Here is a 23,147-nt window from a genome sequence, read left to right on the forward strand (position 1 = left end):
ACAACCGGTATTTCCAAAATAGTATTCTGACATGGCCCTATAGAAAACTGTGGTGTCACTAAGACCTTAGGATTATATTAACTTATTTATGCAGACTCCTTAAAAATCTTGCCTCCAATGCTTGAGGTTTAGTAACATACAATGTTATTAAAATTTAAATAGTGCATTCTAACCACACTGCAAATTGAGTAATGGTATTTTAGTGCTTACAAAAGCGATCTCCAAAGTCTGGAGAGAGTTTTCCTCAGGAAAATCTATGCAAAATTGAATCTTTACTAACCATCAGCAAACATGTGTCCAGGTAGAGAGTGACAATGCTCATTTTTTTGCTGTCAGAATGCACAGTGTTCCTGGGCCTTCCTTCTTGCCTCCCTCAGGATTGTTAASGAGTTGACTGCTGGGGAGTTGTTGTGCAGTTTATATGCTTCTGTCATTGCGTTTCAACGTTGCAGTAAGGATTTACAGGAGGCATTAAAATGATATATAGTGTATCCTATTGCCACAGGACCTCATGGATGTGACTTTAAGAGGAAMTTAGGCAAAGTAATCAAAGAGAAATCCATTAAATGCTGTTAGATAAGTAAACACCTCTAGTTCAGAATGTCCCTTAGGTAAAAATGGCTGAAAGTTGCAAGGWTATTAGGAGGAAGAACTACCTCCTCTCCCTGCTCCTGTGCTTTCTGACAAACCTGCTTCTAGTCTGGGACTAGGTGGACCAGCCTGGCTAAGCCTGTTTGTAACACCTGGAATGCCCCCATAAGGAGTCAGAGCCTGACCTCCAGTTGGTTTTACTCATGGCTTTGTTGTTTGGTTTTCTCCAGTGAGCTGCTTGCTCACTCTTTCTTAATTCCTCCTGAAAATGAACTAGTAAGTGCCATAARAACCAAACCAACAGCAAATGGATTTCTCACAGCAGCGCTTTTGCGAGAGGTGTAGGTGCATGGAATAATACCTAACCACTTAGGAATGCTAAATGGGTGACAAGACAGCTCTGTAATTAGCACACTCCCCTAGAACCTGTATGTAAATGTGTGTTACTTCTTTTTGGACCAGATGCTTTTTGAGTACCACGCCTAACATGCTAAATTAATTTCTAGATTGATGTGAATAATTCTATCTAAAATAAGTAATTTTTAGCATGGAATTTAGCTAGAACGTAAGATCCATTRACTAGTGCATGCTCAGTTAAAATTTATGTAAATACATTGTATTTGTTACCTTATGATAGAATTATGAACTGTTGCTAAGATCTTCAAGCTGTGATTTYTTTCTCTCTATGTTTTTGTTTTTGCTCAGAGGAATGCAGTAGCATGGATAGTTGATGGCGAATTTGGAGCAGACGACTTCAGTTTAACTTAATTAGTCGTATTTTAAATGGCTTGGGATTTGGTGCAAACAAACATGATTGATAGCTGGACAGACATGCTCGTCATGAAAAAGAACCATTTCTGAAGCCCGGTTGGGGCCAAACATTTACCACCTTTGCTTCATAGTAACCAGTCGAGATGAAGCACGTCCTTAGAACTTTGTTGGACACCGTGTTGAAATTACCCCCCCATCGGTTGTGAAGAACTGTGCTACATTCAGGCTAACCATTGAACTCAGTATATATATTTTTCCCTCCTGCCTTTTTGTCTGGCAGGCTACTGTTCTTGTTGCTCTTCTGTGTAATGAAGTTTAAATGCTTGTTTGGAACACTTTATTTAACAGTTTAGAAGGCTTGATAGAAAGAGTGCTTTAGTCTGAAGAGTATACATTGGATAGGAAAGTATTTCCTTCTCTTGTTTCTCAAGTCTCTCTCCGCCTTACTTAGCTTGAGATCTTTGCAGCTTGGTTCATGGATTCTAGCCTTGCCCGTTGCGCAGTATATCTACCAATTGAGATGATAAACGAATGAACTATGTCAAAAGCACTCTCAGTATCACATTTGACAAAAAGTTTTGTACTTTTCACATAGCTCGTTGCCCTGCAAAGGGGTTAACAGCACAATTTTTTAAAAATAAATTATTTATAGGATTAAAATGACTTCATTTGTATACATTTGGAATTAAAACAATGCAAGAAGTGTCGTGAAACACGGTATCACTTATGCTTTTCTGGAGTGTCCTGAGACCCAATCAAAAGCAGTGGCTGGAAGGAGATCTATGTAGGCAGTAAAGCTTGTTTCAGATGGAGGAATTCACTGTCCATCTTAACAGATAAACTATCACTAGGGAAAAAACCATTCAGACTGCACCACCAGTCTAAGAGTTTAAACAAGAAGAGGTCTTTTTGGTTTTTTWAATGACATAAATATATGCAACAATGCTGGTACAAAAGGTAGACCACACTTTGAGGGAAGAATGTGTTGAAAGAGTCCTTTCTTCACAAAGTCAACACTTTGTATAAGTAACTTACGTACAAATCATAATTAAACACTTGTATTATGATGGAGATTTTTTTTTCTTTATTTGATAAACAAGGGTGGACAGATTTTGTTGTTGAGAATATACWTTTGAGTTTGCAGATTTAAATGCCTCTCCCAGACCTTGTTGCAAGCTGGTGCTGTGAATATCTTGACACGTCTAGGAATAGTTCCACTAATGTTCCGTGTTAAGAAAACACAAAGACATAATTTAAATTTTTTTTTTTTTGACATACACAGATGGCCTGGCATCTCTGTGCTTCTGCACTACACACAAATCCGTTGTGGGATGGCACTGSATTCCCTTTTGCCACCTTGGGTGGAAAGGTAGTGTTGGTACTGCTGCTAAGTAAAGAAGGAGCAGGGAAGGRCATGCCACCAGGAGTCATGTGAGCAGAAGCGTGAACTTCATCCTTTCATGAGATAATAATCTAGTGTCCTTATTAGTCATGTGTAGAAGAAGGATGGGGGAAAGTTTGCTGGAAGAGAAGTGTAGCCACTTTTCCAGTAGTTTTCCTGGGAAGAGAAGTGTAGCCACTTCAAAGAATGGGAATGTGGTGTTTCCCAGAAAAACAAAGTGAAAGTTGGCAAGTTAGTTTTTTTTCTTTTAGATTCCAGCCATCAGGTAGTGTGTATTTGTCTTGCCTTGTGTGCAAACTTAAGCATGATTTAAGATTCTGATACTGTGCTTGAGACCAGCCTTGAATCTGACACGAGCCTTCTAATACCTCCAAAACCAGGTAGGAACTTAAATGTTTAGCCTTAAAACTAAGGTGAATGCTTTGATGGCAATTATTGTTTCACAGCACTGGGAATACATGTGTTAACTTAAGAAAATAAATCAGTTTCTTTTTCCTTTAATGAGTTCTGAAGGAAGAGCTTGAATTCTCTTCCTAATTCAGACAGTGTAAAATTAGTCAGGTTTGTTCCTGTGCTGTTGATGTTGCAGGAAAACAGACAAGTTCCTATGGTCAAATTTGAGTAATTAAAACCTTGGAGTTTAAAGAAAAATTAATTAACTAAATTGTAAAGAGTACATTGTAAAAGTGTTTTTTTACATGTTCAAAACATGTTTTAATTCATAAGCAATGCCCATATGTCAATATTTGGAAGTTATTTTAGTATTGTATTACTCTGGAACGAATGTTTTCAAACCAAGCATTGTTTAGGGAGAGTAAGGAGAATAATGGTTTTGATGTCTCGTACAATGGTCTGTCACTATGTACTCATGGAAATAAAGTGGGAACTTTAGGCAGGTGGTGAAGGCTGGGTCAAATCTCAAGATTAGAGTCTCATGCACTTCAGCAGGCATTTTTAATGTGGTGGCCATAGCTAACCAGAGTGAGACTCATTCCCTGGTGCAGCTATGGAGGATGTATGGGCTGATGACTTCTTTCCACTGCAGTGCAATTAGGGATTTAAACCTAGGATCTCTGCCMAAACACTGCCCCTCTCTTCTGGACTTGGTTTGTGCCTCTAAAGCACCCTTGTATTTAGAAGCCAAGTTAGGGAGAAGCACGTGTTGCTCTCTGTCCCTCAGTGTCCTGGTGCAGCCATGCCRTGTAAAGGCAAGCTCCAAGTAGATGGCACTGCTTCCAGAGTGTCTCAGTAACAGCACAACAGTGTTTGCATCTCATGGGCCATGAGCAGGCAGGACAGAAAGGTGAGATTAATCTTCATTTTGCCACGCCACTCGGTCCCACGGCAATTGCCATTGGAGATGTAGCAATGACTGTGATCCCAACCTGGAGGTGAAAGAGCAACCTAAACTATTTCCAACACATTGCATATTCACACTACGTGGATTGAAAAGTACCAATACTTTTTGTGCACACACTATAAAATGAGACTGGGGTGGGGTGGGGGAAGAAAAGCCAAATAAGTTTGCTCATTTGCAACACGTTGATTTCCATGTGCTTAAAAATGTTCATAGGCTGGAGTGTAAGGCTGGAACAAGTATGCACCCACAATAAATTACTGTGTTTCTAGTCAGCAGGGCTATGGTTTTGGAGAGGAAAATACTGTAAGTGTGTACTCATTTTGTAACTTTCTCTGGTCACCTGTTGGCTTAAAATATTCACAGCAGCCCCAGGTTAATATCAAGGCAGACCTTAAAAGTGCTGAAGCATTTTATTATCTGAATGTTCTTTAGCTGTTCAGGTAAGTAATTTTCAAGGCACAATGGAACACAAAAGGGAAAATGGTAGCTCTGTTCATGTTTTGGAGGGGAGGGAAGTGGGGGAAATGACACCTTTGTTTTTAAATTCCCTCTGTCTTTTCTAAAGTTCTCCAACTTTAAAGTTAACTTCTCTTTATGATTGGAGCAAAGATGCAAGCTAGAAATCTGCCCAGATCTTGCCAGTTACTTCTCAACTTGGCTTCAACCAGGTAATGTTTAATAAAACTCGGTCTGCTGTTGGGAGTTGGTGCCTAGTTGTGTATTTTTACACTGCTAAGTGATACTCCCACCCAAAATCAGTTGCAAAAGCTTCCTTAGGAGGAAGCCAGGACTCCTACAATTAGCTGTAGCTTGAGGGGATATGTTGTAGATCCAAATGGGGAGGGAGGTAGAGAAAAAAGAATGGACATAAAAAGCAGGATTTACTGACCAACTAACTACTGTAACTTAAGGGGGAGGAGGAAAAATGCACTTTCAATAGTTTGTCCATATTTTTAGCTACAAAATACATTTGTATCTAATTTCTTTTTGACACGACTATTAAGAGGAGTACCCATCCCAGAAATGGCTAATCCTCCTTTTGCCCTCCTCCTGTCTTTTCCACATTGGCTTGAGTCCATTTTCAGTTGCCATACTTGATTTTTGAAAACTGCTACTTTTAACGATGTCTAGAAAGCAAAATCATTAACTATGACACTTTTTTTAAACAGGGTGGACTTAATTGAAGTGTGCAGTGTTGAACTACTGCTGCAGTAGCTGCCTCTAGTTGAAATAAACTGTAGCCAAGTTTTCTGTCTATTCATCCAGATAATCTGGATTCAGTAAAACATCTGTGAGAGTGTTCCTCCCTTCTGGTATGAGTGTGTGTGTGCATGTGTTCCACGAACAGACAGAGAACCAAATGTTCTAGGTACTTGTCATGTTTTATTGCATACTTTAAGTCATGTGTATGTGAAGTGTCCTTTGACCAGAAGGTTTTGGTTAATATCAGTATATTTTTATAAATTTGAAATTCATTGTGCCCCATCTTTTTTCATAAACATTTTTCATTCTTAGGGTATACATGCTAGATTTGAAACTTAACATTTTTAGGCACAGATGGAAAAAGTTATTGGCTCCTTGAAAACATATGGGACAAAATGGATCCTCAAAGCATGTATGTACTTACAAACCAAGCTGTAGAGATCAAGAAAAGAACTTTATTGTTGATCTCAAGATTTCTAAATTGTCAAGATTTATATGGAKTTGTGGTGGAACTAGTTAACACTTAGAGCTTTTGGTATGTAATGACTATTTGCTATGGACTGATATTAAATGTTTCAAAGGATTGCGTTCTTAAACTTTCTGGATTTTTGTTACTCTCCTCGGATATTATTAAGTAGTTAAAAATTTCTTTGCTATATTACATTAAAAACATAAGAACTTTGGGTCTCGTATTTATTTTCACTTGTTTTACTAATTATTTACAGAACACCGTTTTAACTTTTTTATTTTATAAATGTGTAGTATTTTAAACATATCTTTAAAAATTGTTCAATTGGAACTACATTAACTTCTGATTTGTTTTTATTAGGATTTTTTAAAAAAAATACACTTTTTCCATGTTGGTGCACAGCACTTAACAGAAATGTTTGTATTCCCTTTCTTTCAATTCAATAAACAATAAATAACTGGAATGAATAGTTCTTAGTTTCCCTAACTTCACTTAYATGACTGACTTGGATGTTAATTTCTTGATCATTAATTGTAGATTTCTTCCATAGTATTTCAYTTCCCCACTAGGAGAATTAATTAGTGGCCAGTGTAGCTGTAGAGTCCCTCAGTGCTGTGTGCAGGCTCTCCAGTCTCTGCTGYCTGGCTCTAATCCACCTCACCCTTGTGTTTGCACTGTACACGTAGCACTCGACCTGCCCATGTCCTGGTCTGTGCTTATCTCACTGAATAGCTGCTCCCTTGAGGCTCTGGGAAATCCATCATTCCTTAATGCTGCAGCTTGCTTAAATACCAGGCACAGCTTGCTTAAATACCAGGCACAGCTTGCTTTAGGTGATCTGCGAGTTTTATGGAGTTTTTTTGATACTTTGTAATAAGAGGGTGCTCCTGAAGTACTTGGATCTCCTCCTGCCTTTGTGTTTCCCTCCAACTGACCCCATGTAATTGTCTCTCCTCCCTGTGCCTTAAAACAGAAACTCATCTTTGTTGTCCTGCATTTTTATTCAGCTCTAGCTAATGTTATGTTAACAAAATGTTGTGCCTGAAGTTCCTCTCCCTGTAGCTTTTCCAAATTCAAACCTTTTGCTGATGTGCATTCAATCTTTGAATTCTTTTAACTTATGTATTAATTAGAAGTCTTCATTCCCTCTAATAGCRCCTTTGTATTAACTTTATTCTCTCCCTTACAGTTTCAGCAGTGTATAGATAATTACAGCTTAAATGCAGCTGCCAAGAGAAGGGACATGCCTTATTCCTTTCCCTGTCCTACTTTGTGCCGCTTCCCTTGGCTGCTGGTATTTGCAGGAGGTTCTTGGGTTGCAGACACACTTCAGCAATAAATTATCCACATGGCAGATGAAGGAAGTCACTAACAAACCCAGCCAAAAAACCTGTGCTTCTTCTGCCATCCTGTGTCTGCCTTGAACAGGTCAGAAGAGTGCAAGAGAAACAGGTATATGAAGTCYACAGACCTGTGACATGTCAGCATTTGTAAGATTTAAAATTCAGTCCTGGGGGTTTGGAGTGTCGTTTTGATTTTTTTTTAATGTTGTTTTGCTTTTTGGGTTCTTTTAACCCTTCAGATTATTTCAAAGAAATTCCACAAGGAACCTGAGAGTAGATGTGCAGTTCTTTATTAGCTTAAATCCAAACTCAGTGTGAGGTAGGGGCCTTCCTTACACCTTGCCCTGTAYTCTCTGCACTGCCTGGTCACCTCCCTGTGTGCCTTGCACATGCCAAGGCTGTCCCCTCATCCCAGCAGGATGGCAGTGCCACTTGTCTCCTCMCTCTGAAAGACATATATAGTCCTAATGTTCCTATTGCTACCTCCAAYGTCCAGCTCTATACTTAAAGGCATAAATGGTCTTAGGCACTTTTTGTACAAAATCCTGGGGAGCTTCTTGTGAGGAAAAAAAAGAATTAGAATAAAGTTATGACAATCCCAAACTGATAAAGATTTGCTTTTATGGGCTAATTTCACTTGTTAACCTGCATATAGAATGGTTCTTAAAATTACTGGTCACACCACTGATTTATCATGCTCTGTAACAGAGCTACTTTAGGAAAAGCAAACCCCARTTATTTACTAGAATGAGAACGTAAGTATATTCTTTAACAAAACAGGCTAATAACCAACAGTCCGTAACTAATGATTAATTGGGGGAAATACGCAATTGTATGTATTTTAACTAAGCGCCCACATGCAGAACTCTTAACAGCTGAATCATCTCTCTTGGCTGTAGACTGAGGGTGAGGAACAGAGCTCAGTAAYATCAGTTAAAAGTTGGGATCTCTGCAGGACTTCTATTTATTTTCACTGATTAAGWGTTTTCTATCAATCATAGCTAATGGTTCCCCACAAAGTTACACTTGGATGGYTCAGGTCCAAAGGGAAAAGAGTCTGAGTTTGATCACACACCATTTTGTAATGACAGTTGGATGARGTTTTTAAAAAATCAGTTCAAAGTTTCTAATTGTCTTGAATTCTGTATAATAAAATTGAGTTTAATTACTCTGTTCTCCCCTGCTGGAGACCCAGAAAATAGGGAGGTTTTTTATTTTTACTACCATAAAAATTTCTGTGCTCTGCGGGTTTCCCATGAGTGAGACAACTGTAGTACCCCAGTTGTAGCTAATGAAACATGTTTTTAGTAATTATAAATATATTTTTCCTGTTGCTGACACTAACCTCTGTGAAGATCACTGTTGAGGCAGGCARTGACCCTGTGCAGTTAGGGAGACTTCAACATTACCAGTGCAATTAGTCAGCAGAATTGTAGTCTCTGAAACCTACTGTTGTGGTTCTTACAACTGTTACAACCAGTTGTTGGATATAAATGAAGAGATAATTTATCATGTCTTTAGAATTAGATATCAAGCTGCTAGTTTAACTAATGGACTTAAAATCAAATGCAGTTAACGCTCGTGTTTTGCAGTGTGAAACAAGTGTAGTGAGATACACATTGTCAGMAGTACAGCAAGGACCTCACTTAATCTGTTTCTTTTAACACCCAAAATATGTGTTGTGGGGTTTTTCACATAGGCAGTGAAATGATTTTTTGTAACATTTAATTTTCTACAAAAGTTACTAACTTTCTGCTCTTTAAAAATTTTATTTGGTCTCCTTTCTCCAAACCACAACCTCCTGTCTGGATTTTGGCTTTACAGGGCAGTACTTCCTGTAGTTTGATTGTTGTGCTGTCAGGTAATCAGTGGCATCCAGCTGGGATAAGTTTCCTTACTTATTTTCTAATGAGCACAAATTTCAGCAGTTTTTCATCTTTACAACAGCTGAACTTGGACTCCATCCATCCAAAATTTAAAGCCAACCTTTTCCTAGAACAAACACTGAACACAAGGTATTTACAGCAATAAAAGCATCAGTCAGTGTTGCCTTTTCATGGCTGGCCCTGAAAACAATTGTAAACTCCAAGTGTGTGCTAAAAYCCCAAGTACTTAAGAAGAAAAAAGCTCATAAATTTTAGGACGTAATTACAGAAGTATGTTTTTTAAAGTGTTTTAATTGATGTGTTTGTTTCAAAAGACCTGCTTCCAAGCACATATAAAAAAACGACAGTTATTGGACAGTGAGGGTACAAACTCAAGTTTATACACTTATCACCRATGCAAAAGCTGCACAAAAAGAACTTGCTGGTATCACTGAAGCAGAGTCACATCAGAATTGGGGTAAGTTGGGTTATGGTTTACCAGACCATTTCCCTGAGCTAGTCAGACTCCTGGTTCACCCCACTGGCTATGGAAACAGTGGGTTCATGGAGTAGCAACTGCAGATAGTCTTTTGCTCTGTAACCAACTCCACCCCAATRCAATATGATCTTTATCTGCATGTCYATGATGTACTCAATGACAAAATAGGAATTGAAGGGGAAAAGCAAGTATTAATTATGTTTCTAATTTATCTGCAATCTTACACGGAATTGTCACTTCCACCAAAGGGATCTTAATTCATCCGAATACAAGACTTCATATAGGTTGMTGCAGGGAGGCAGGGAAAGGGAGGGAAATGTAACTTTTATTCCATTGATTTTTGCCTGGAAAAAACACCAACACAAAGATGCAAGCTCTGCTACTGTGCCACTTTGAAATCTCTGTTCCAAGTGCTGCTTCAGATTAGGCTCTGATAGGAGAGCTTGGCAGCCAGAGTCTCATCCTGACACCTCTCAGCAAGAATCAGACATCAGAGCTGCACTTAAATATGTTCAGAAACTACCATCATTACCAGCTCATGCTGCTGAAATGAGTTTCACTTATCATTTTATCATTCCCTTACCATTTAATTCCTACAAGGTCACTTCTGTAAGCAAGGATTTCATCTTACAGAAACAGCAGTTCCAGCAGTTTGGCTTRTAAAGGAACAAAAACAACTGCTACACAAATCCAATGTCTTTTGAAAATATTTTATGTTAAAAATACAGAAAAATATTTCTTGTTCAAAGAGGAAAAATATACTGCRTGACGACACTGATCTAGGTGTGTTCGGAAGGTGCCTGTGGCTCCACAACCAGTCACTGGAGTGATGACCCAATTTGGCAGCTAATGGTTGTCTTTCAACTTCTCAATCATTTATCAAAGCCAGAATCATACTGTGACAAAACAGAAAACATGATACCAGTGGATTACTGAAGCATGTGCAAGTAGGAGCAGCTCTCACTGTCACAGGAGAGCTGCACTGAGAGAACCTGAAATAGAAAGTCAAGGCACCCCTGCTGTGCGCTTTGCTTAGGATGACAAGGGCTGCAGAAGGAACGGCAGCTCTTCCATCTTGGAGTAAGTGGCCCTACCACAGAATACATCTACTTGTAGCTTAGCAAGATCAACTTCAGTTTTTAAAACAGAACTTGTAAAATAAACTTGTCCTTGAGAGTATTTCCATTCTAAACAGGCCACTTACTATAGGTGCTGAAAGCATGTCACTCTTTACATTGTACTTGTGGGTTTGAGATKAGGGAATAGCCTGAGTTTCCAAACAGCATTTGATCAGAATAAATAAAGGCATTTGATGAGCCCACAGATAGTTGTCAAAATATATTACTGAGGCTTAGCAGGATGCAAAAAGATAAGACATGAATACCAGCAATTAGACCGGTGGAGTAGAGGAGATAAAAATAGCTGGCAGCCAATTCCTTTGTTCCTTGGCAGCAATTTTTGAAACTAACCTGTAAAGGTACATGAAGAAACAGAGCAGGTGAAAGCCCAACTTAATCATGGCTTCTTTCATGTGTGATTTCAGTTGTCCTCGGTTATGGATTTCTGTGGGATCAAATACTCCCATGTTTCCACTTGGCACCATAATGTACCTGAAAGTTTAAGAACAAAAAAAAAAAAAAAAAAAAAAAAAAAAAAAAAAAAAAAAAAAAAAAAAAAAAAAACCAAAACACAAACCACATAACAAAACCCAAAAATGTAGTAATTGAAACATTAGGGAGTGTCAGGGCAAGAGAAGCGGCAGCACTTGCTAAGAAGGGACTTTCATCTAAGGAGTTGTTTCACAATTCAAAGTAAGGAAATTCTGGATATTACATCTATTCTCTGCTATTACAACCCACAAACAAAGAACAAGAAGTACTAAGAACAGCAGCCTGGCTTCCCATGTGTAAACGGGAGTGATCCCAGSTAACAGTCAATTCCAGTTCATTTTAATTGCTGTTCACAGTTACTTGCTGTCATGGGGAAAACAACCACCCATGGTGGAAAGATGCATTAGATGAAAGGGACTAGAAAAGACTTAATTTAGCTAGGAATCAGTATTTATTTAGCAAAAAAAAACCTTACATAAAAAAATCAAACTCCGGTGGTCAGAATGAGATGCCATAAGCCCAGGCAAAGGATCTGTGTTATTATTCCTGTCTTTGTCACACCATCCTGGGACACCTCTGCACAGAAACTGAGGCTGACAGGGTGAGCTGGGCAGAACTGAAATTGTCAAGTTCTGCTGTCCAAACCCACATGAGAATAAAARTTGAGTGAAGCCAAGTGAAATGTAAGCCAAGGAAGCATAAAACCAGCAAACCAAATGTTTATGTCCTGTGACAATTCAGCCAGCAGCATGTTCTCTTGTCAGAAGCATTTCTCAAGAGAGAACATGTGAGCACATGAAGKTCTCACTCCAGGTGAGCTCAGGCTAGAACAGCGTCACCATTTCACTGAGATGTTTTACAGGAACTTTACCTTCCTGGAATCAGACTCTTTCTATGCAATCAATGGAATCTATTATAGTCTTTCTACAGGAATTTTACTCAGTCCTGAAGCTGGAGCAAAAACATGGTCTCTAAACAGAACACTTTTAAAATTTTTTTTCATATACTCAAATGGYACCTCTTGTACTCCAAAAAGCACTTCCTCACATCTTACAACATTAATTTCAGTAACAGGAGGGGAAGGAAAGGGAACGAGCAACAGGGAGGTTTTCTAGCAGCAGTAGGCAATTGGGGGAAAAAAAAGTTCAGACCACAGTAATTGTTTTTCATAGAGGCATTAAAAAGTACTGTAGTGCTTTTTACTTGACTAATATCAAAGACAGTTGTGCCCCATTAAAAATAGTTCATGTTAAATACAATTCCAGTTTTAATTTCTCTTCTAAACGTGAAGTTTTGAACAATTGTTCTGCTTTTAGTATTATAACACAAATTATTATCCATTTCCTGGGAATGGAATGCATTTTATTGGAATAAAAGGAAGAACGTTTCCTGTACCAATTTGTGCTAGAAACAGAATGCATAATTTTCTTATATGTCTGGTGTATGACTGTCATAAAGACAGCATGTATTAATTTTGGTTTTGAAAAAGAATGATAACACTTAAATGATGCAACTTAACTGCATAAGCTGTGAGGCATTTTTTYCAAGAGGCCCACAAGGTAGGACAGCCTGTATTATATACCTAAGGAACTGAGCCATATATACAATTCTGCTGGATGCTGACAAAACCAGCTCAATCCAGCTGTCATATTCTACACAGCAAAAAAACTTCAGCAGCAAACAAGGAAACTGTCAGCTTTAATAAATATACACATTAGTGCCTCCAGTGGAAGCTGCTACCACAGCAACAGGACACTTCCCTCTAGATTTCCAGTTTCTAAAGGGAAATTTTTTAAAGTTCTGGCCAGAATTTTCACTAAATTGTGAAGATTTTTTTTATTTTTTTTTTCCTCTTTCAGTTTTATATTCCTAAAGATATGGCAAGAAYGTCATTATTTGGACCTATTCTCTCAAGGACATCTATATAGCAAAAAAGAAAAAAGTTGAACACTTCCCTTAGTGCTTTAAAACAAGGAGAAWGTGAGACAAAACTGTCTCATTGGAGAACTACAAAATTCATCAAAAAATAAACTAAATATCATCTGAGCATGCTAAAAAAGAAGAGCCAATAGGATGTTGCAATAAATATGTTGCAACTTTGAAAGTCTGCCTTGATGCTGTTTTTGACCAATTTATCCTTCCCAGGATTTGTTTCAGATACCCCTTCTGCACAAAACCTCTCTYCTCTCGCTAAAATCTCTAAGAGATTTAGTAAATTAAGCCAATACTGCCTGTAGCTGCCATGTAATCACTGGGATTAAGCAGGCTTTAAAGAGAAGTGAATAAGGGAAGAGATTATCCTACCTTTCTCTCTATCACTTACACTGCAAAACACAGACTTCTTGAATCTCAATAAATTTTTTTTCTGTATTTCTAGCCCCTCTTTTACTTTGAGCCCATTACTCCTTGTCCTGTCACTATAGTACCTGATGAACTGACAATGCTAAACACAATKCTTGCTTTTGCAGGCCTTCAACTCTTTCATTAGAGATAGAATAGTCCAGGCAATTAATGTGAATAAAACTCCTTTTTCCATAGAAGGAAGGCAGATTAGTGATACAGGCTTAATATTTTGACTTCTTACTGCCTGCACATCTAAAACTAAGGAAACAGTCCTGTATTTTTAGGATATTCATGATATTTATGCATGTAGGACATATATAAAATAAGACCTATCAATACAAAACAGTCAGAGCTTAATGCCTGAAATGTAGAAGTAGAAATAATTTCTCTTTTAAAACGCTCTGATCAGGTTTAGAAGGGAAGGCAGGTGGCTACTTTAAAAATTAACCTSAGTGCATTAAATGAATTAGCAAAGTGGTGACCAGTACAGGAAATCTTCATAGCTTCAAAGAAAATACATTCTGTCTGCAGTCTCTGCAGTCTTGCCTAAATGAAACATCAAACCCCAAATTTGCCAGCAGATTCAAAATACTGGTCACAGTGGGTCACATTTGTACTTAGAGGTGGCCAGACAAAAAAAAAAGAAAGGCAAAATCATGCCCTATGTGTGTATTTAAGCAATGTTTGTTTATTAAGCATGAAGTTATACAGTCTAACGTTACTCCAGCTTAGAAATATTTAAGGCTTTGCTGGCARTTCTGTAGAAAACAAGGGTGATAGAGATCAATATTTCAATAGCATAGCTATTTTGCCCAAGAACAACCGGTTATCAGTACAGAGATCCTCAACTTTGTTTTAATGAGAGCTATGAAACTTGTTTAATTCTACCAGCAACTCAACCCATCCCTGCAAATAGTTGTTCTGCTCACACCAAATGATATCAGGTATAAAGAACATGATCGATAGCCCCAGTGTTGCCACATGGAAACCCCTCCTGACAACGGAACCATTTCCAAGGGTGCCAGCCCAGTGTACAAAAACCAGTAAAATTGAAAGCCAAAAGTCTGCCAACATTCCCAAATATAAACTGGCAGGATGGAGGGCAAAACCCAATGCAGGTGAGGGGGAGAGACAAGTCAGTAAATGAAAGAGGGTGCAGAGGACAACACTGTACCCCCGTGGTTTTACAACCATCAGCCATGCCAACCTAAGCATTTTTATGTTGATAGCACTATCAGGCACAGCATGAAAACATTATCRACTCTGTTGGCAGTACTACTTCATAATCCCAATTAATCTGCTATTATTTCCTATGAACTTGGGAATGACCCACAAATCGAGGTCCTGGGCCCTAAAGAGAGAGCAAGCAAAGGCCAAAAGTTTCATATCCTTTACACTGCTGGGTTTCTTATTATTTTAATGACAAGAAATCATSTTTGATCAATGAAGACTGTTAGCAGCTCAAGAGCACAATTGAAATATCACACTAGGATATATTATTTATCTTTGTACTACACTTAAAGCTAAACTAGAAACAGTGTTTTAAAAAAAATCCTCAAACCCTTGTGCAAGTGCACTTACCTATATATATTCCATGTTGCCACTGGCAGGTTAAGGAGAAAGATGAACCAGTGCAATGAAATAAGCATTAATACTGTTACAACAGCATGGCCAATCACCTCAGGTACTACCCACTGTAAAAATAGAAAAGAGAAAAGTTACATGCACAAATATAAATTCCTTTATGAAAAAGACATCTATTTGGGATTATAATCTGATTATAATCACGTAAAATCAGAAAAACTGAAGGCAGAGGTACATGATTCCATCAGTGTGGAGTAATTAATACCTTCAGGCAGATTCCACACAAGTAAGCAGAAATCAAGCCCTAAGATATTGTAACAGAGGTGTTTTATCCAGGCATTACAAACATTTCTAGAGAGCAGCACAGYATCTGTGAACACAGTCTGAACGCAACTGTACTACTCGAGGTTTCAAGAAAGAAAACCAAGAAAATTCTCAGTGGTCATTTGAAATCACTGCAGAGAACAGTGGATTCAGGAATTCAGATAATTAAAATCTAAACAGCCCCMGGATGCACAAACAGCCCCAGGCTTGGAACAGATAAGAAAGCTGATCGTTATAAAAACTGGCAGAGTTAAATTGGGTCAGGCCCTGGCAATTACACATTTTTAGCTTGACAGGATCCTGTCCATTCTGTCTCACATTAAGAAACGCCTTTAAATCAAAGTCAACACATCCATGGGAAGGCCACATTGATTTAATGCAAACAGTTTTAGGCAGATTAGTTTAAAATGGTATTTTTGTGACAGAATTTGCTGGAAGATGGATATTCAAAAATAGACAAGCAAGCTGAAATAAGGGATACATGCAAAATACTGCCAATCAAGGCTACTCAGACACCAGTTACACCCCAGTTATTTGCAACGCAGAGGTGAAGGATGTGGTTTTCTCAAACCACAGTAAATGCAAAGAAGAATGATTTACTTTATTGAGCTTGGAGCAGCACGATCTAGCGTTGATGTAGTCACATTCCAGATCTGATAGTGTGATTATCTGATGTTCAAGATAAGGAAATATTGTATATATTGTATAGTATTGTATTGTAAGAATACAGAAAGCTTTACTTTTAGCCAATAAACTAGGGAAAACCCCCAGTGCCCAGCTTTTATTGCCTTGCTCTAAGCTGGTCTGTGAAAGGTATGTATCAATTCATTACAACTYACTCCTATTTTAGATAAAAGGCTTGGCCACATTTTATTGTCAGGCCAAGTGATTTTATTGTATATTCCCAAGGGCAACTGTTGCACAAGGGCTAAAGTTCGGTTCAGCCCTTAAAACACATCAGGGAGGCAAACTCGGTACTTTTAGAATCAGAATTGTTACTAAAACCCTAAAAGAAAACTTAGACAAAAGAACAAGTTAAAGCGCTCTTAAACTGTCCTCACAAACTTGCGCAGCTTTAAGGAGTCAATCTATTTTTTTTTAACATTTGCAACAACTGTAATTAATACTTTGCTCTTAAAAAAGAGGGTAACACCATTATTGAATGAACTGAAATACGAATATTTCAGACAGAAAAGTCCTCTCAAAAAAGGATTAGGATGCAAGTGTGCACCTCGTCGTGCTGTGTCCTAAGCTCATAGTTCTTTTCTCCAGAGAAATGAACACTACAAGATTCTTTTCCTATTCCTAAAAAATGGAATTAATTTTCTAACAAACAGCCTATCCTTCTAGGATGCATTTCTTTCGAGTGTTCCTRTTAGAAGAACTGGGTAGWSTCTGAAAARTCCCRCCAGGATTGAAAGAGTATGAAAGCCAGGTCTCTTTTATTGAGAAGAGCAAGGAAAAGAAGTCAAATCTGTGCCTTTACGCTGCAACAAAGCCAACCAGCAAAGACTGCGGGGCCAAGCCTCTAACAAAGAACATGGGAATCCTGCTTGCCGAGGAACTCGGAGCCCCACAGCTACGAGCGCACCGTTAACACCGAGCAAGGCGCCCCAGCATYTCAAACACTGTTGGCCGCACTCTTTAGGCCCGTGCAGCTCCCGAGCACCAACGCCGGGCACTCGCTCCYTGTGCCGCGCTTGTGCCTCCACGGCCCCGGCCGCGCCCGCCCATGGAGCCGCAGCCCCGCGGAGCGAACGCGCTCCAGGGACCGAACCGGAGCCGTCCCCGCCGGGCGCTGCCGCCGCTCCACAGCCCCCGAGCCCCGCGGCCGCGGCCATCACCCAGCGCAGGCCCCCCGCCCCGCCGCCCTCAGCCCACCGGCCCCAGCGGCGCCTCAGCGGGCCCGTCCCTCCCCGATGACCGTCCCTGCCCGCCCCGCGCCAGAGGAGCAGGATACGAAGTAGACAGAGAGGAAGATGAGGGCGCAGCAGTCGATCARCGAGAAGATGAAGACCACCGACTCCATCCCGCCGCCGCCGCCGCCGCCGCGCCCGTCACGCTCGGGCCCTCCCGGCCGCCGTAGGCTCCGCCCCGCCCGGGCGCGCCCGTGGCACGCTGGGAAATGGAGTCCCCGCCTCAGACCGGTGACGGCCATGCGGTGTCGGCCCGGCCGCGTCTCCGATCYCCGGCTGAAGCAGCGGATCAAGCAGGTACCGCCCGCCCGCCGGGGCACCCCGGCACTCCCGGTACCCCGCGCACCGACAGCCTGCCCGGGGCTCATGTGTTCCCCTGTGGCTGAGGGGCCCAGAGTATCCGGCCCGCTCAGGGGCAGGAGGGGACCAAACCCCAGGCCTGCCTCTGAGGGCTTTAAAAAGGCTTTAGAAAGGGCTTTTTGTATATTTTATTTTTATTTTCTATTAAATCGTTTTGTTTTCTGTCATTCTTCTCTCCTCTTCAGTAGCTTTGATCTTGAGGCTGGCTCCTGCATCAGATGTGAAAAAAATAGGGCAAAAGCAATATACTCACATGTGTAAATAGATATGTGTGTGTGAGTGTGTGTGTATATATATATATATATATACACACGGTGTATATGTGCGTATACACAAATATATGTAGATATATAGGTTTGTGTATATGTATGTGTATGAAAATACGTGTGTGTACATGCATATTTATCTATATATTTGAAACCTTAGGAAGAATTTTTTCACAGTGTGATTGGACATTGGGATGGGCTGCCCGGGGAGGTGATGGCCTCGCTGTCCCTGGAGGTGTTTAAGCAAAGGCTGGACAATGGCACTCCGTGCCATGATGTGGTTAAAACGGTGGWAATCAGTCATAGGTTGGACTCGATGATCTCAGAGGTCTTTTCCAACCTGATTGATTCTGTGATATTGGCAAAGGATGTTTGTRTTTGGAAACGTACAGTGATTTTATTGAATGGCTGATAAAAGGGGAAAATGGTATTAMTTTCCAAATACATGTGGGAAGAATAGGGAAAACTGTGATTCCTTCAAGCAGCACAGTGCTGTGTCATRTGTTTTGATAGTTTATAATGACTTGGCACCTTGAACACCAGTTTTCTGAGCCTCTGTAACTCCACTTCTAATTCCTTAAAATGAGAGGASCTGCTTGAGGGAACTTGCTTGGTTTAATTCACAAGATCACATTGAGTGTCTTGACTACTCCAAAGAGGAAAATTCAGCTGGGTTTATGGTTTGATGGCTTGTTGTTTCTTGCAGGGCAGGAGCTGCCCATGGATGATGTGAAGTGTAGCATAATTTTAGAAGCTAAATCTGTATTCAAATTGACTGTTTTATATGGAGTTATTAATTTAAATGAGACTTCAAAATTCTCCCTACTGTGGTATTTGTAACACCATATCTTTTAGGGGGATTCTGTATTTCTTTCCTCCTTTTAAAGAAGGAATCCACCTTTACGTATCAAAAGTTCTTGCTCCTGATTTGSATAGTGAGGGAAGAAAGCAAGTGGAGTTCAATTGTACATGAAATTTAGTACATTTTCTTACTTTCCCTGCTTAAAATTCTTCATTTCAGTATCTTGCAAGTAGTAAGTGTGGCCAGTATGTTGACATTGGAATTCTAGCATCTGATTTGCAGAAAACCTACAGGTGAGCCAAGATTTGTCTTCTTATATTCTTTTTTCACTGTGTAGAATGTATTAGTTTGTTATTTTGAATTCATRTATTTTTAATAAAAGTTATCATTTTCTTTATGTTAATTTCATTGTCATTTGTTGAGGTTGGTTAAAGCAGTAAGATTGTTTTCCCTCCAATGTTTCCCTCTACTGATGTATSTAGTGACTTGTATTTTATTAATACATTGTCATTACAAGATCTGGTTGTGTTTATGGGTTGATTTATTTTTGTTTTAAATAAAGAGCTAGAGATGCAGTGCAATATGTTGAGATTTACCCCAGTGAGTTTAAAATATGAGGGAAGATAACAACTCAGTGGACATAYGGGGGGAGATGCAGGATCCAGTAAGACATTTATACATTGCTTGGTTGCTCAGAGGACAATCACATTTTCACAAAGGTAGTTTTTAATAATAGCCTAAGAATTAACTYCCCATGTACTTCTTCTAGTGTGAGTGACAATATATTGAAGGAAAAATCAATTGGTGTAACCTGTTATTTTGTTTTTTTTCAGTGTTGATTATGGACGAAGAAAAAGAAATGCCTTTAGAATACAAGTTGCAAAGGGTAATTCTGTTAATATTATTCAAAGATGCCATATAACTTTTGGCTGTTAATTCTTAACATGACTGAACTTTTTCTTTCAGTATTTGAAATAATCAGTAATGAAAAAGAACGTGAAGATTTGGCAGTTTTAGAATCTGATCATGTGGCAAAAAGAGCAAGACAACAAGAGAAAAATGAGTAAGAAGAATTTTTATTACTAGATTAACAATGCCATTGCTGTAATTGTTTCTTAAAAGCTTTCTCGTGTTGGTTTATTACATTTTGGTAGTTTCAATATTGCAGGTACATCCTTGGTTTGCCATGTTTGTTTTCTTCAGAAGTTTCCTGTAGTTGTTGGAAACCCTTTTCTCATAGAGGACAAGCAGATAGTAGAGCCAATAACGATTTCTCTGGTGTGGGGAACACACAAACCGTGAATTAGTGGACATCCTTACAGCTTCCTTGATAGTTTTCCACATAATGCCCTGTTCTTCACGTGTTTCAGTTCCTTAATTTTGTTCTTAATCTTTCTTGGGTGTGAGAGATACTGTCACATCTGAGAAATAAAACGAAGACAGGCTATTCAGAGTAAATCACCAGTGGATATGAGATTGAAATGAAGATTTCTTGACTCTTAACCCTGTGCATAGTCTCATGGAGCTCTGTTTTTGCTAACCTGGGCTAGATGCTAATGATCTCACAGGAAAGTAGGACACTGTCAGAAGGATTGGTCTAGTTCAGCAGTGATTTGCTACCACTTCCTTTGGTGAACTGGATCAGAATGAACTTACATCACCTTTTTATGGGTCTGTCTTTCAGACAGATTGACAAGCTGATCCAACTCATCACACACTTGGAAAGGATGCATTTTTTAGTTTTTTATAGTAGATGATTTAGAGCACAGGAGTCAGGGATTTCTCCCTGGCCTTAGGCTACATATCACGGTTATGGGGAACCACATTGTGGAAATTGCTTTTGTTTTATTTTATGCATGTTTCACTTGCAGTTCTGCTTGGATTAATTAATGGTTTTTGTCTTCCTTCCATGTTCAGGAYTACCGGAAGTGGCACAGATGACTCTGATTTTGATGATTATCCAGAAGATCTAGTAAGTTGTGTTTTATTATGATTGTATTTGCAGAATATATGATTCTAAGTTGTGAAGTTGCACTTAAAGAGTTTAAAAAGGGGAGATAAAGATAAGGTCTAGTAAGAGCAGGCAGTTCCAACTGAGAGCTGAAAGGAGGCTGTTTTCTGAAGAAAGAGGAAGAGGAACTTGTGGTGGGGAATCACTTTTGGGAAGGCACCCTGGGGGCCTGAATGACTTGGCTGTCAAATGAATGAAGTGATTGAAGGAACCGACATCTCCCGACTACTGCCAAAAGTGGTGCCTGACCATTAACAGGGTCATTCCAGGGTGAATTGCAAAGGCTGCTGTCCCTTCAATCAGTAGTTTTATATGCAGTCATTTAATTTGCAGAGGAGTGGTTGGAAGATGCATTGCCTATATTCTCCAGCAGGGGTAAATTATGTTTATGGAATAGTTTTCATTAGCCTCAGTATAAATTAACCAAGTTATAACTTGTCCCATGTATTTTCTTTATAAATCTGCAGTCTACAAATCATATGAACAGTTCCCTGYTGAGCTTATACAAGAAAGGAAATCCTGACTCTGTTCCAACCACTCCAAAAAATGACCCAGTGGAAACCCCTCCTCCTGAGAGAACAGCGCCTCAAACAAGCACCCTCACATCAGCAGCAAGAGGTGAAAGATGGATCTCTGATGGTGGCTGGTTCATTGACAAAACTCCTGATGGGAAAGACTTTTTCATTGACCTCTCTGAGGATGAAGGAGAGGAAAAGAAACTGATTTCTGAGGTACTGTGTTTCACAAACCCAAGGTGTTTTAAGTAGATGTATGAATATAATTGGCCCATTTCAAGCATGTTTATATGAGAGGTAGACAATTGCCAAATAATAAGTTTCTTGCAGATACTTTTGAGGAAAATGTAGTGCTCAATAGTAGGGAGGCCCATMTTAGTGCCCATGCTGAGAGAAAGATGAATGGAATGTAGTTGTTACTTATTGTATTTGCTGGTGACCAGCCTACCTGGCTTGTGGCTTGCTGTAGTCATAGCAGGTGGTCTTCCTTAGTCTGTGGTAAAGTCTTAGTGACCCTGGGGAAAACAGGAAAGTTCTTTTTATTTCTTTTATCTTGTAATAGCCCTGCTCTCAGGTGCAGTTAACTTGTGTTAGCACTGGATAATATTTTCTTACACTMCTTTGTGACTTACTAATAATTAAAATTGTTTCCAATGCAGTAAATACATCCATACAGTTTTRTTCATCCCCAAAGTGGATTGTTCTGTGGCTTGCAAATAACTAGTGTCTGATTTTGATTAATGCTTTTGAGGGGGTTTGTTTGATTTTGTTKGKTTYYTTAAGAAAAAGGCAAGTCCTAAGTACAAAAAAAAAGATTTTCTACAAAAAGAATGGGTTAAATTCCTGCCTTGCTTGTCTTTATTCATATGATATGTATAAGTCAAGAATCATAAACTCRTGTTTTGTTAAGTATTTGCAGAAGTTCACTGACTTGGAAGGTTTTGTATGTATAACTCTGGGTTTATGTCCTAGAAATCAACAGAATTTTCTGTCTTGGARAGTGAAAGAAAGAAGACAAAGGGAAGGAGAGCAAAAAGGAAAAAAGAAGAATTTCGAGATGTAGATGGAGAAATTGAATCCATRTTACGTAAGAAAGGTAAGAAGTTCTTTTTGGTGTGTTACTCCAAATGAAGAGATGGTATTAGACAAGGAATCTGTTACCAGAGAATTCTCTGATGTCCAGATAAGTGACATCAAGCAGTTTTTAGAAGAAATTTAATACAGTAAAAATGTTGTTATAAATATTCTAGTCCTGTGTCTACTATTAAAAAATATTACTCTGTGTCAAAAATATTACTCTGTGTCTTAAACTAATTGTTTTACTGAGTACCTTTCTGTTTAGTGTTAGCAACTACATTTACACCATGTCTAAATATGTGTGACTTTTCCATTTAACAGTGAGAAGTAAGGGATCRGAGCTTTACCACCCTTCAGTGAAGTTTGAGGATGTGGGAGGCAATGATGAAACATTAAAGGTTAGCTAAAATTCTATTTGTGGCCTACAGGATGCACTGAAGAAAATGTGTCATGAAAAATGACAGAGAAGTAATATTGCAGAATTCATCTGTGTGGCACTGAGAAAAGCTGCTTACACCAACAGCAACAAGGCTGTTATTTTTYCTTTGATTAATCTTTTTGTAAGCAGTCACTGAAATCAGATTGATAAACAGAACTTGTTTAATTCTACCCTGCCTATAATAGTAGCAGTCATAATACTGATTTCTGCGATTTAAATGGAGCTCTCTCTTGTTCTTTACAGGAAATATGCAAGATGCTCCTTCACATCCGTCATCCTGAGGTCTACAGCCACTTAGGAGTGGTTCCACCTCGGGGCTTCCTTTTACATGGCCCACCAGGATGTGGGAAGACACTGCTGGCACAGGCAATTGCTGGGGTGAGATGGCTTTACATTT

The 23,147-nt window shown here is 39.2% G+C and overlaps 3 protein-coding genes across 3 annotated transcripts in view; 2 read left to right on the plus strand and 1 right to left on the minus strand.

Annotated features, from left to right (window-relative positions):
• The window catches only part of WDR26 (WD repeat domain 26), a 28,342-nt gene extending 25,751 nt beyond the window's left edge, over positions 1-2,591 (plus strand). The window contains exon 14 of the mRNA XM_057382102.1: positions 1,297-2,591. Within this exon, the coding sequence (XP_057238085.1) occupies positions 1,297-1,322 (26 nt within the window). The 3' untranslated portion in view covers positions 1,323-2,591. The remainder of the gene's footprint in view (positions 1-1,296) is intronic.
• Positions 2,592-7,242: 4,651 nt separating this feature from the next.
• CNIH4 (cornichon family AMPA receptor auxiliary protein 4) lies at positions 7,243-17,445 on the minus strand. Its single transcript, XM_057382104.1, has 5 exons — positions 17,325-17,445; positions 15,965-16,033; positions 15,038-15,150; positions 10,973-11,113; positions 7,243-10,399 (listed from the first exon to the last, which is right to left on the minus strand). Exons 1-5 carry the CDS (start codon positions 17,391-17,393, stop codon positions 10,372-10,374), a joined length of 420 nt encoding a protein of 139 aa, XP_057238087.1. The 5' UTR covers positions 17,394-17,445; the 3' UTR covers positions 7,243-10,371.
• Positions 17,446-17,468: 23 nt separating this feature from the next.
• NVL (nuclear VCP like) overlaps positions 17,469-23,147 on the plus strand; it is a 38,167-nt gene continuing 32,488 nt past the window's right edge. The window contains exons 1-9 of the mRNA XM_057382100.1: positions 17,469-17,577; positions 18,928-19,001; positions 19,542-19,594; positions 19,675-19,771; positions 20,626-20,680; positions 21,187-21,450; positions 22,207-22,330; positions 22,633-22,709; positions 22,994-23,128. Coding sequence (XP_057238083.1) covers positions 17,521-17,577; positions 18,928-19,001; positions 19,542-19,594; positions 19,675-19,771; positions 20,626-20,680; positions 21,187-21,450; positions 22,207-22,330; positions 22,633-22,709; positions 22,994-23,128 — 936 coding nt within the window. The 5' untranslated portion in view covers positions 17,469-17,520. The remainder of the gene's footprint in view (positions 17,578-18,927; positions 19,002-19,541; positions 19,595-19,674; positions 19,772-20,625; positions 20,681-21,186; positions 21,451-22,206; positions 22,331-22,632; positions 22,710-22,993; positions 23,129-23,147) is intronic.

The sequence above is a fragment of the Malurus melanocephalus genome, unplaced genomic scaffold (genome assembly GCF_030028575.1).
Source record: "Malurus melanocephalus ecotype Western Australia unplaced genomic scaffold, MMel_1.1 scaffold_549, whole genome shotgun sequence".
Classification (NCBI taxonomy): Eukaryota; Metazoa; Chordata; class Aves; order Passeriformes; family Maluridae; genus Malurus; species Malurus melanocephalus.